General features: G+C 33.3%; 1 protein-coding gene across 1 annotated transcript; it reads right to left on the reverse strand.

Annotated features, from left to right (window-relative positions):
• Positions 1–13451: 13451 nt before the first annotated feature.
• On the reverse strand, positions 13452–14399 carry LOC100933682 (olfactory receptor 5D18-like). Its single transcript, XM_003773812.1, has one exon. It carries the CDS (start codon positions 14397–14399, stop codon positions 13452–13454), a length of 948 nt encoding a protein of 315 aa, XP_003773860.1.
• Between the last annotated feature and the right edge of the window lie 669 nt (positions 14400–15068).

The following is a 15068-nucleotide window of genomic DNA, read 5'->3' on the forward strand; positions in this document are numbered from 1 at the left end:
GTTCCTGTTGAAAAGAATTTTAAAGTCTTTGATACTGCTGTATAAAAACACCGATACATACAGAAAAAAAAAAAAATCTCTCCCTCCACCTTTTACCTCTCTGTTAATCACCTTTTCATTGCTTGAAGACCTTCAGTGAAGTTAAACCTAATATTTTTTAAAGCCCACTATGTGGATACTTTGATAACATTGGTTACAATGTAGCCTAAGGTTATATCAAACCTAAACTTTCTTCTCACATTTTTAAACCATTACTTTTCCTTTCCCTTTCTGGTATGAATGTTTGACATTGGCTATACTGATTTTTGTGAGCACATATATGATCATGTCACTAACTTACTCAAAAATATCCACTGATTCCATTTGACCTTTAGGATCAAATGAATATTATACTGTTTTTCTTCAGATGTGAATTCTAGCTCTTCTTTCTAATGGCCTATCCCACATGCTTTACCAAGATGTCTATGACCATCTCTTAGAATCCCTAATTTCTTTCAAAGAGTAACACTGTATATAAGACTTATTCTGATTCACCCTCAACTTCCAAAGTTTGAGTTCAAACTATCATCTTCTACACAAAGACATTTTGATGTTTTAAATACAAGGCTAGGCTCAAAGCTTCTAACACTTACTTTGTGATCCTGAGCAAGTCAGTTAAATTTCCATTAAGATTAAGTATGTATTACTATAATTTGCTAGCAAAGCATAAATTTCTATTGGTAGATATAATTTGCCACATGTAGAATTTCACTATAAAAATATAATCATGGGTCCAGTCTCTATCCTTATATCTTGTATATAACTATATTTTCTCCCTCTGATAGAAGGTAAGCCATTAAAAGATAAGGTAGGTAGGTGATGTTGTTGTTGACATTGTTATTATTGTTATTGGTTTTCTATTACCAGTATCTTCCTTTAGTGCCTATCATGTGATTAATAAAAGTATTTTGGCTGATTGATTCATTTCATAATGAATCAGATACTTAAAACAGCTAATATTATCCCATATTCCATCTTAAATATTATCCATATACCATTGTAAATATTATCCAGGATTAGTAAACCCCATTACTTTAACTTATGTATGATGGGCATAAATCACAGGCCCATCTTCTTGCAATTCTCCCTGCTCTTGACTTTCCCCAACTTATTGATATCTCTCCCAAAATGTTATATCCAGAAATGGAGATCATTCTCTTGATGTGTTCCTGTCAATAAAGTACAGTGCATGATTGTTCCATTCCATCTTATAAGAAGATGCTGAGATTCTCTTCATACAGCCTGGCTTACCTTGGTTCTCTTGAATTTTATGACATGCTCTAATTCATAGTAAACTTTCAGTTCTCTGAAAATTAGGGTTTTACTTTTGTTATCGTCACTACCTTTTTGTACTTGTTTTTATTCCTTTTGTTTTTTTAGATAAAAGCATAGGTATTTTTCACTATTCTTGTATTTTTAAAGCCATTATATGTAATCCAAAGTCCAAACTGTATATGTATCCTTAATGAATTCAATCTTAAATTTAGAGCTAATATTCCAGTCTTTTGAGTCCTGACATCTATTGGGCTGATCCTTAGATTGTCAGTGTACTAGGTTTAATACTATCTATTTCACGTGTCTTCATCTTTATTTTGAAAAATGTCATAAGATATTTTATTAAATTATTTGGTAAACTCTGGATAGACTCTATAGCATTCTATTTATCTAGCAAATTCAGATTTCCCTTTGGTTCCAGGTTCTGTTGTTTCATTTATATGGGATATGCTGCATATGACCACATCCTTCTCACATTAGAATAAGCAGCTGGTTTGTAATGTATAGTCTTCTAGAGTTGACTGGTACTCTGAGAGATTTCATGTCTATCCCATGATCATAGATCTTTATTTATCTGATATGTACACTTATATGCACCTTTATTTTCCTCACTAACATAAACTCCCTAAAAACAGGGATTATTTTATTCTTAGTTCTTCAATTGCACAATACCTGATACATAGTCAGCACTTGATAAAATTCTTGTTGATTGATTTTATTTAGAAACCAAACTTCAGGCCAAGTCGTCTATCCTTTATATGACATTGCATGGACAAGTTCAGGAACCCTGTAGCAAAAGGAAATTTAGACAGACATCAATTTTTGTTGCTGTTGTTTTTTACCTCTACATTAAACTAATTCCATACTATTGCTATATCTACACCTATATCATCATCATTATCAACATGGAAGGTAATATATCTATATCTATCTATATATATCTATATATATCTATATCTATCTATATCTATCTATATATATCTATATATATATATATATGTATGTGTGTGTATGTGTGTGTGGGTATATTTGTATATCTTATATCTATAGAATTTTATTTTTAAGAACTTCCTTTATCATCTGTAAGGAATTCTTCTATAGAATTTTAGTCCATGCCTCTTTGAATTTGCTTTTTTCTAAATTTTAGAGAGTATATCAGGCATGTAAGTGTCACAACAGATAAATGTTGGGCCAGGAAGTAAGGAAGACTTCCAGTCAGGAAGTATTAGGCAAATTATTCTCACAGTTTTTCCAAATGTAAAATAAGTTAGAGAAGGAAATGCTCAACCTTTTCAGTATCTTTGCCAAAAACAAAAACAAAATAAAATAAAAAACAATATATCAGAATCCTGAAGAATTGGATATAATTGAAATGACTGAACAATAATAGAGGGTACACCAGTTTTTCCAAGCCTTTCTCTTTTTCTTTTTCTATCACAAAATATAAGACAGTACTAACTACTACATAAGAGGACCAATTATCTCACACTAACAATCATTTCATTTTAGTGATGTAATCAGATTCAGCATAATCATGTTCTTCTTATTTAATAATCTATTTAAAGAATAAGTTATATTTAAGACATTAAAGAAATTATTAGTAGATCTACTTTTAGGGGAAGATGATCATACATTCCAATAATATACCTTTTGTAGGTTTGTGATTGTTTTTAGGGATATTTCATGTAGTTGTTCTTTACCTCCTGATAGTCTTCAGTAAAAATTGATATCCATGCTACTTTTTATATCTTAACAGGATGTTACCTGTGTCCATCTTTTGATATGCTATCTTTTGAACTCAATTGATATTCCTATATTTTATCAAATCGATAATTGTCAAATTAATGTACAATGTTATCTCAGTTCTACTTTAAGGTTTTGCTTGATTTTTAATAAAATTTATATTTCCATTGCCACATTCTATTAACTCCCTTTGAATTCTATATTCCTAATTTCCTCTGTGTTTTAGTCTCTTGAAATATCTATACTTACTATTTTCATACTAGTTAGGACTGAGAAAGAAAAGTTATCTCAAAGAACAAATTTCTAATGATGACATTTCTATGGTGAACTTAAATTGAATATTTAAAAATACCATGTGGATAACAGTAAAAAAAAATACTATTTAGAATAAGATTTCCAAATAAGCTTTCCTTGAGTAAGTTTTAAATGTTTAACTTTAAGATGATTACAAGACCTCTCTGATTCACTATTGCTTCATTCAATTAAATTATATTAGACAACATTTATTTAAGAAGACATAAGTGTAATGATGATATGCACAGATAAAACAAAATTGCTCTCAAGGATTTTACAGTCTAGGTCAGAATAGACTAGGATTCAAGAAACAGATAACTACAGATAGGAAGAGGACATATACATATAATTTACCTTAAAAGACATTGAAGAGAGGAATTTTCATCAAGAATATTAGGGAGTTATATGAAAGGGAAGAATGTAGAAAAAAAGTGCTTGAGGTAAGTAAGCCTTGAAAGAAATAGGAGACAGAGTATAAAGGGAGATATTTTTTTGGTCTGAATCCCTAGAGACACCACTAATGTTCCATAATTTTGTAAGCAAGAAATAGAGTTAAATGCTAATATTGAATGATAAAAGTTGAGATTTATTTCTAGGTATGAATCACCAGAGATATCATTAATATGCCATAAAAATATAACCAAGAAATACATTTTGAGTTTGATATTGAAAGCTAAAATTCAGATTTATATTTTGTTTAGTAGGCAATCAGATATTATTAATTTTAAGCAGAGGAAGAGATCACAGCACAGTTACTTCTTGCCAAAATTATGTACAAGAATTATAAAAGTTGAATTGAAAATAACAATATAATACTTTATGATACAATATTATAATGAGATTTGGGCACAAGTAAAATAAACCATAAGGTCCACACCATAATTATTTTCATTGTTAATAAATGAAGAGTACAGATAAAAGAATTTTACTTCTTTTTGCTAAATTTTCATAATAGTTGTTTATTCTGTCTTTTGTGGGTTTTGTTTGATTCTTGATGTCTCACTGAGTCATTTACTTCATTTATTCATTTCTAATTTTTAGTGAGTTATTTTTTTCAGTTAGCTTTTTTTTTAAATCTCCTTTTGCATTTAGCCAATTGACCTTTAAATGAATTGTTTTATTCATTGATTTTTTTTCCATTTCATAAATTTTTTTCAAAGAATTGTTTTCTTTCTCAGTTTTGCCAAAACTAATTTTAAGGAGCTATTTTTGTCAGACAATTTCTGTATTTCCTTTTCCAAAGTTCTCAATTCCTTTCCCCATTTTTTTTCTCTCTTTTAATTCTTTTTAATTCTTCCAAGAATGCCTTTTGTGTTGAAGAATAGCTCTTATCACCCTTTGAAATGGTATTCTCTGGAAACATTTTGCCTTTAGTGTTCTCAGGGTTTGAGGTCTCCTCTTCCTGATAATAGGCATCTATGGTCAAAGTTCTTTTTGCTTTTTACCTCATTTTTAAAGGTTGAGGTCTTCTCTTAGGGAAAAGGGGAGGTTATCCCAAGCTTCCTCTACAGACAACTGCAGGTTCATGTTGATCTAAGACTGGTGCTGCTCACTTCCTTCCTGAGTTAGGTGGGCATGACCAAGTTCCCTGTTATGCTGTGGTTGAAGAGCTCACTATTTGCTATCTGTAGTTGTCTTGGAGGTCCCATAGATATTGGTCTAATCCACTGCCTTGAACTAGGACAGAGTAGCCAACACTGTTGTATTTTGAATAAGAGCCCACCAGTAGATTCCCTCAGAGCTCAGCAGTCTCTGTGCTCTGGGTCCCTGGGATAAGTCACATCATCCCCTCTGCCTGATTGAGAAAGATCTTTCCTGAAATTCTCCCAAAATATCTTCTGCTGTAAATTTGTTATACTCCAAATATTTGTGGGTTCTGTCAATCCAAAACTCGTTCAGAGGCTTAGTCTGGTGTTAATCTGAGGGAAACCAAGAACTCAGACAAAGAAGTGTCTGCTCTCTGCCATGTTGACTCCAACTAGTATCTATTTTTTCTCTTTAAAAAAAAAATATGGTACTTGATGTTCAAGCAGTAAGAGCCCTAAAGTATAACATTCAATAGTACTTTGTGACAACTAATACTAGAACAGTAAATAAAGTGCTTGTTTTATACCTCACATATCAAGACCTAAGTTTAACTCCAGCATCAAACATTTATTAGCTGTGTGAACCTAGGGAATTCACTTAACTTCTCTTTGCTTCAGTTTCCCACATCTGCAAAATGGAGTATAATGAGGGCACCTTACTTTCAGAGTTGCTATGAGGGTTAAATTATATAATATCTGAAAATCACTATCATACACACAATAGGTACTGCATAAATAGCTATTATTAAGTACCATCTGTTGCATTTAGGGCCTAATATTTAATATCCTCTATCTGATAGAAGGTCTGGTTCAAAGACATAGATAAAAGCATATGGATATAGATATATAATATGCATGTGTTCACAAATCCATATGCACACAAATATTCCCCCTTTTAATGCATCTTCCACTCCTTTTGTGGGCCCTTTGGAATCGAAGGTACTTACAAAAGATAAATACTTCTTCATTGACTTGAATTGCAGAACAAAGTTTCAACTGAATAGTTCCTGGTAAAGACAGAAGGGGGAGGCTATGCCCAAGTATATCTTCTCACCAGGAGAAGGGCACCTCAGCATGAGTTTCTTAGTTCAAAAATTCAATAAGTTATGAGTGAGTGAAAAAAACTGTTTCCATGATTATAAAACACCAGCAAAAAATTATGCCCAACCAACTTGATGGCAGCAGTGATTATATAAACCCAATATGGTGAAAACTCTACTAATTTTCACTTAAAGGGAAAGGAGAATAAAATTCTTTCCATGTCATCCCCTGGGTAAACTGAAGCAAAGGATTAATTTCTTACAGAGTGTGAGGAATTAAGCCTGGGAATTTAGGGGAAGATCTCACATCTGCCTCTAAAGCTCTTGGGAACTAGGCTCTGGAGACCGATCACTAACTTTTTTTTCTCTCTATGAGCAACAATATGAGGCATTACAGGGAACCTTTTCTCTCTTGTGTTGACTTTTCTATGATGGACTTTTTTTTAAAATATCAGTGGTATTTTTTGCTTAGATAATTATTGTGTATTAATCTTATGATGATTTGATTAATATCTACATTTGAAATGTCAAATTAGAAAATGTCAAGGATCATTCAATAGTATTAGATTATTCAGTGTTTTTCCTCTATGGGAGAATGACAGCTTCCTTGTGTATCCATTCATGAGTTAATCAACATTGGAGTTGAATAATTTCATTATTTCTTTATTTTGTGTATTGACAGGAATTATTTACAAAGTAAAGCCCTACCCCCCCCCCACCCAAGAATAATGTCAAGGACTAGTCTATAATAGAAAACAAGTCTTTGATTGAATAGAAATGCAAACAACAAAAACAAACAAACAACAATAACAACAAAAATAAATAAATAAATGATTTTAGCTTTGTGACTCCTTAAAGTCTCATGGTCTTTGCTCTTGGAACATCAGCCATTTTTTCTCCAGAAAAATCACTGCTTTTGCAGGAACTTTTTCAGGAAGTCTTGCAGAAACTTCTCTTCTTGAGACATTCCCTTTGCCAAGTCTGAAATTCTTTCCAAGAATGAACCAGAAGGATATATGTGAAATATCAATAGGATCATGACAGCTTATTTTGAATCAATATTATACTATTTGTCCATGGATATCTGGAACAAATGTCATCGTGTTTCTATATTTAATTTTCCCAAAATAATATTATAAGCACTTATTATTTATCTATTTTCTTCTTCTCATCAAATGACCTGTTCCATAAAAGTTCAATTTTATAAAATCACCTTGAGAATATACTATATATATATGTATATATATATATATATATATATGTATATATGTATTATATTTTTTCTGCCTCTGAATAAGCTATTGATGGGGTCTAGTGGCAGTCAGAAAGTTGTGGAAATCCCCTTTTGATCAGAGGTGGAGATTGTTCATGAAAGAATTCATGAACCCGAAATATTAATGGAAAAAATGGAGATTTATTATTGGGTGAGAAGTCAGCTTTGCTAAGAGACTGACTTCCTCAGTGGCAGAGAGAATTAGCAAAGAGGTTTTTGGTTTTGTTTTGTTTTTTTTTGTTTGTTTGTTTTTGTTGTTTTGTTTTGTTTTGTTTTGTTTTTTCACTGAGAAGAGGGTGTCTCCACAGTGGGCAGAAGTCTTGGCAAGTACTGCTTTGGACATTCTGCAAGGATCAGGAGTTTAGAAATATCCTTTATAGAAAATCTGAGGCTCAGGTTTCAGGTTGAAAAGAAAGCCAATGTCCCCAGGCCTAGATGTTTATCAATATCTGGCCCAGGTCTCCAATTGAATTAAAAATCACTTTGGAGGTTTGAAAGAGTTTGGAATTTCCTGAAAAGCTTCTGGCAGACCCATAGGGTCAATGGAATAATTTGCCTTAGAAAGGCCCAATCGAATGACCACTTAACTTGTCTGGGAAGATACCATCTGAGACTCCAATGTCCCTTCTTTATAGATCAAAAGGGAACACAGTTTCAGAGTGATAATTTTAAAGGGGACACAGTTTCACACCCCCTTCATTAAGACAGTTTTTTATTATATAACAAAGCTCAGAATGTCCAGAAACCTAGAAAAAAATTCATATTTTTGGAAGGTGAGTCTGAGGGGAAGGCTATAAAACATACTTAACAGCTACGAAATTTTGGATAAATGGTTTAAAGAATTTCTACTGAATTATTTTCCATGACCCAAAGGTAGATATGTTATTAGGCAAATTTGATTTCTCATATTTCCCCATCTTGGAACAGATTTTTTTTTTTTTTTTTTTTTTTTGATGTCATGAAGGACAATTCACTATAGTTACTTTAGAGTTGCCACAATTTTTTTTTTTTTTTTTTTTTTTTTTTTTTTTGCAAACAAGAATACAAATGATATCACAGTTGATGGGGGGGGAAGTTTTAACTTGTCCAGAGTGTGCTCTGGTGGGAGATAACCTCTATTATGCTTGCTCCTTAGCTCTCATTCCATAGAATTAACAACATACAAGAAAAGTTGTGACATTTTTCTGTTATATTCATAGCATAAATATATACGATAAAGTCCCATTGGTAATCCTGAACCTAGGAAGTCTTACAATTCATTTCCCATAGCACTATGAAACACTCATCATAATATTTGTGGACACCCAGCACCATCCTTTTTGCCAATAGTATTTCCAATAGAACATATGTTCTCCATTCCCATGAAAATGCAATTTGTAAAGTAGTGAAAGGATAACTACTGAAGTTCTAGAAAAGAAAGTTTTTGATACAAATTTCCTTATGGAAATATATTAAGATGATGTTTTAGCATCTGTGTTTTCAGTGAAACTTAAATACAATGGATTGCCATACATCATAACAGTGACTGGTCAAAATAACCATAAAAATTAATTCTGAGAATTCTAAAGTTTATGGAACAATTAGTATTTTTGACTGGTTGTGTGTGTGTGTCCAATGTATTCTACTTAGTGCTCTATTTCTTAGTACCAGATAGATTAGATGATTACTACTTTTTAATTTATTTTTTCCATCTGTGTGGCATTAAATGAGTGAAGACCCTTTGGAGAATATGATCTTTACCTATGCGCTAATTACAACTTGAGACTTGCTATAACATGTTGAGCTATGGCTAAAAAGCTGGAGGTGTTCCATTGTCTTGAATGAATATTCCCCTTCTGTTTGCCACCAATTCATAATTAGCATTTAAGTATTTCTTTTAAAGGCAATTTATTCTTTTGTTTCTGCAATAGATTTCCTTGTTTAAAGTATAAGCTTGGACTCCCTCAAACAATGGAAGAAAAGGTCAAAGGTGGGGTTTGAGACTTCTGTTCTATTTAATTTTGTATTTTGCAGTTTATGTTTTGCACTTCTTTCCTGTAAAAACTTTGTCAGATGGAAGATGCCCTTTCTCACAAGATCCTAATAAACAAACCCCTTTTTACTCTGAGAGTTTGTGAGTGCTTTTGTGGTCACTAGTGTCCCACAGACATCTAATATCATTTTATTGTTTTTTTTTTTCCAATTATATGAAAATATAATTTTCAACATTTACTTTTATAAGATTTCGATTTTTACTTTTTCCTCCTCCGTCCCTCTCTTCCCTCTTCCCTAAGATAAGAAGCAACAAAATATAGGTTATGCATATATAATCATATTAAAGATATTTCCAAAATTATGAAGTTATGAAAGAATAATCAGAATAAAAGGGAAAAACCACAAGGATAAAAAGTGCAAATATACTATTTGCAATATTATATTATTGAAATAATATATTTCAATTTGAATTCAGACTCCATAGTTCTTTCTCTGGATGTGAATAGTCTTTTGGAATTGTCTTAGATCATTGCATTCCTGAGAAAAGCAAAATCTATCAAAGTTGAGATGATTATGATTTTATATTATCATTTCAAATCTGGAATTGCTAGTGCATAATGTTTTTTTGCATTTTTTCCATTAATTCCCTTCAACTTTTTTTCCTCTTGGTGTTCCACATCAATTATATTATCATTTGTTCTATTTCTATAAAATAAAGTTTTAGTAGTTTGGGTATGATGCTGAAAAATAATTTAATTTAGGCAGAATTTACATTATTATTATATTGACTCAGCCCTCCCATAAGCAAATGACATTTTTCCAATTATTCAGCTCTGACTTCATTTGTTTGAAAGTGTTTTATAATTATATTCCTATATTTCCTGGCTTTGCCCTGGATAATAAACTGACAAATACTTTATATAGTCTACAGTTATATACACAAAATTACTCCTTCTATCTCTTGCTGCTGAATTTTGTTAGTAACATATAGAAATGCTGATGATTAATGTGAATTTATTTTGTACCCTTCAACTTTTAACTTTTTCACGTAGATGTTTAATTGATTCTCTATGTTTCTTTATGTATCATCTGTCAAAAGTGCCCATTTGTACTTCAAATTGTTTTTCTTTTCTTCTTTCTATACCTAAATTTTCTATATAATGTTGAATAATTGTGGTGGTAATTTCACCACTGATGTTATTGGGAAGGACCTTAACTTGTCCCATTTTAAAATAATGCTAGCTGATGATTTTTTTAGCTTTTCATTCCTATGCTTTCTAGGGTTATTAATAGGGTTATTAATTCTTGTCTGAATCTTTTTTAGCTTCTACAAGAATACTCACATGATTTATGTTGTTTTTCATTGATATGATAAATTATGTTGATATATTTTCTATGATTCAACCAATTCCTAATTTTTGATATGTATCCCATATAGTAATAGGTTATGTACTTTTCAGATATAACTCTAGGCTCCTTGCTAGTATTTTATTTAATTTTTTTTTTTGCATAAATCTCCATTAGGGTAACAGATATAAAGTTTTCTTTGTTTTAGTTCTTGTTTTGAATAAGTTTATTTTATGCCCAAATTTTAGAGACTGATTTTGGTATGAAGCTACTGTTATCTTATTAAGTTAACATTTTGTTTTGTTTTGTGAAGGTGATATGTATTTGACAGTTTTTCTTTTTGTTGTTATTTGTTTTTGTTTGTTTGTTTTGTATTTCTTTTATTGAAATCATTTTTTCATGTTTTATATAGTTACTTCTTCCTTTAAACATGGATTCATAGATCTCTCCTGAGTAGTAATAAAATCTTTAACATGTGATAAATACTACATTACTGTTAGAGAATGAATATATTAAGTAAATATCCTAATTAATACTCTCAGATTATACCAACTAGTCAGCACCAAAATTTTAGGGTGAAACCATGTTGTTGTTGGTGCTGATGTAATAGAACTGTATACCCCTGATCATTGTGGTGGGGGTGGACCTGGGTTGGAAGAACCCTGGATAATGTTCCCTCTAAAATCTAATGTTCTCTGTTTACATTTTCTTGGGGTCTCTGGAGGCAGCCTTCTTTTCAGTTCAGTAATCACCATAAGTACAGCCATGTGTTAAAGTCCAAAGCTTTTATTATCTCTTTCAAAGTCCTATCTCCTTCACTTGGGGCTCAGCTAGTTTTCTGAAGGCCTTCCTGAGTCTTGATTTCAGTGGAAGAAACAAAGGAGGAGAGCCTGTGACCAAGGCAGTGTGAGATGGGGTGAATCTGTCTGAGTCCAAAGGCTTGTGCTCCAGCCTTCTGTCTGCTTGTCTCTGAATGTCTGAATCTCCATGGCTGAGACTTCTAGCTTATATGCTACACACTGAGTACAAACCAATAATTATATCACTAGGAAACCATATTTGTTGTAGGATTTAATCAATGCTAAACTAGATTTAACCATTGTCTCCTCAATTCCACTTAGTACCATATTTCAAGTTCTGGCCCATAACATTTCCTTGTAGGATTAAATCATTCATACTGAACCAGGGGTCCTCAAACTACGGCCCATGGGCCAGATGCGGCAGCTAAGGACGATTATCCCCCTCACCCAGACCTATGAAGTTTCTTTATTTAAAGCCCCACAAAACAAAGTTTTTGTTTTTCCTATAGTCCAGCCCTCCAACAGTCTGAGGGATAGTGAATTGGTCCCCTATTTAAAAAAGTTTGAGGACCCCTGACATGCTAAATTAGATAACTATTTTCTCTATCAATTCCATTGACTTAGTACATTGTAAGAATCCTTTGTTTCAAGCTCAGAGTTCAGGCCCATAGCATCCTGAATCTCAAATCCCTCCTGAACTTTGGGACCAACCCCACCCTGCTGTTCTTAGGGAAAATCCCCATGGTGATCTCCACCTACAATTCAATTGGAGATCTTGGCCTGGGGCATATTCACCACCTTTTATTGCATTGAAAATTAGCTCTTAATCATCCCCTAGCCCCAAACCATAGAAGGTAATTATAATTTTAAAATGACTCTTTACCCCATACCTTTGCTAATTTACTATCAGTATTTGGCCCACTGGGAAGTTGTTTTTCTTTTATTTATTTATTTATTTATTTATTTATTTACTATTTAATAGCCTTTTATTTACAGTTTATATGTATGGGTAACTTTACAGCATTAACAATTGCCAAACCTCTTGTTCCAATTTTTCACCTCTTACCCTCCACCCCCTCCCCCAGATGGCAGGATGACCAGTAGATGTTAAGTACATTAAAATATAAATTAGATACACAATAAGTATACATGACCAAACCGTTATTTTGCTGTATAAAAGGAATAAGACTCTGAAATATTGTACAATTAGCTTGTGAAGGAAATCAAAAATGCAGGTGGGCATAAATATAGGGATTGGGAATTCAATGTAATGGTTTTTAGTCATCACCCAGAGTTCTTTCTCTGGGCATAGCTGGTTCAGTTCATTACTGCTCCATTGGAAATGATTTAGTTGATCTCGTTGCTGAGGATGGCCAGGTCCATCAGAACTGGTCATCATATAGTATTGTTGTTGACGTATATAATGATCTCCTGGTCCTGTTCATTTCCCTCAACATAAGTTCGTGTAAGTCTCTCCAGGCCTTTCTGAAATCATCCTGTTGGTCATTTCTTACAGAACAATAATATTCCATAATATTGATATACCACAATTTAATCAGCCATTCTCCAACTGATGGGCATCCCCTCAGTTTCCAGTTTCTGGCCACTACAAAGAGGGCTGCCACAAACATTCGTGCACATACAGGTCCCTTTCCCTTCTTTATGATCTCTTTGGGATATAAGGCCAGTAGCAATACTGCTGGATCAAAAGGTGGGAAGTTGTTTTTCAATGTAATAAATCCATTTTTTGCCAAAACGTTCCTTGTACATCAGGACTGCAATTTCTTTTGCAAAAATCTGCAATGCCGGCTTGGGGTCTCCATTGCTGTTAGGGTATGTCTCACGCCTCATTTCTCACACTTGAACATTGCTTTTGTTTTCTTTATTAGTCATGCCTGACTCTTTCTGACTACATTTAAAGTTTTCTTGCCAAGAATCTTGGAGCACTTTAATCTTTCCTTTTCCAACTCATTTTATAGAAAAGAAAGCTATGGCAAACAGTAAGTGACTTGCCTATGGTCACACAGCTAGTCTGAGTCACCATTTGTATTAAATGCTTGCTGATTCCAAGGTCAACACTCTAACCAATGAACCATCCAACTGGCAGTTCCATTAATTTCCTGATAGTCTCTTTTACAACTTTATTTCTCAAACTGTATATTAAGGGGTTCAGCATAGGAATCACAACTGTATAAAACACAGTGCTTACTCTCACTAGAAGCCATGAGCTTTTGGAACTGGGCACACAGTAGAGGAAGAGGATGGTTCCAAAGAAAATGGTAACACCCGTCAGATGGGACGCACAAGTGGAGAAAGCTTTATACCTCCCAGTGGCTGAATTCATTTTCAGTATAGTAACAAAAATAAAGAGATATGATGTGAGTACAATAATAAGTGTGAAAAATGTATTGAAATTGGCAAGGATAAAAAAGATTGTCTCCGTTACATGTTTATCAGAGATGGAGACAGAAAGTAATGCAGAATACTCACAGAGAAAATTATTAATGATGTTGCTTCCAGAAAATGACAAAATAAGAAGTGAGTAGATTAATATGCTAGAAGACATTATGCCCCATGTATAAACACCTGTCAGCAAAAGGACACATCGTTTCTGGGACATGACAACTGTATATCGCAAAGGATTGCAAATTGCCACAAAGCGGTCATAGGCCATCACTGCTAATAAGAATGCCTCTGTGACCACACAGATGGCAGCAAAAGAATATTGTGTGACACAGGGAGCTAAAGAGAGGCTTCTGTCTTCCACAACCAAGATTTGTAACAATTTGGGGGTAATGATAGTAGAGTAACAAAAATCTAAAAAAGATAAATGACTAAGGAAAAAGTACATGGGAGTATGAAGTTTGGGGTTAATCCTTATAATCACAATCATGCCCAAGTTTCCTACTACAGTAATGATATAGATCACAAGGAATACCAAGAACAGAGGAATCTGAAGATCTGGGTAATCAGAGAACCCTAAAAGGATGAAGATGACATCACTCTCATTTCGGTCAGCATTCCCCATGGTTCCTAGTGAAGAAAATTATAAAATATCAGCATTTTAGCAAGGTTAGAAGTGAACAAGATGAGGTGAGATCTTTCAAGACAGTTGTGAAAATTGAGTAAGGCTTCATCTATTTCAGAGTTGGAGTAGGCCTGAAGGACTTTAAGCATCAAGTCAAGGGCATACTCAAGTCTCCTCTCTGCTATCCCCTAAGGGCATACTTAAGTCCCTTTGCTATGACATCACTGTCTTTCTGTTTAGGCCAAATATGGGCAACTATGTACTTATTGGTCAAGTTCAATTTCTTGGGTAGTTCCTGAGTTTAGCATGTAAGATCCTCAGTCAATAAGGATGAGGGTCAGTGGTGGGAGGGGGTATTTACATTAGGGATAAAAAGTATTGACACTGCCCCCTACGGTGCCTCCTCCCTTTGATTGTCTGCTCCATGGGTGGGACGCCCAATTCTGGAGAATGTATAATAAACTTCACTTTGCTTCTAGATATTTCTCCAGCTTTTTTTATTAAATGCTGTCTGAATCACACAGAAGTGATCTCAAAGACTTTATGTTCCAAACACAAATTGAAAAGTAATGTCAATAACTTCAGTTAATCCGGAGTCATTTTAATAAACCCTTATTAAGCACTTACCATATGCCTGTCCTATGTACTTAGAACACCAAGAACGCTGAA

Source organism: Sarcophilus harrisii, chromosome 6 (assembly GCF_902635505.1).
Source record: "Sarcophilus harrisii chromosome 6, mSarHar1.11, whole genome shotgun sequence".
In the NCBI taxonomy this organism is placed as follows: domain Eukaryota; kingdom Metazoa; phylum Chordata; class Mammalia; order Dasyuromorphia; family Dasyuridae; genus Sarcophilus; species Sarcophilus harrisii.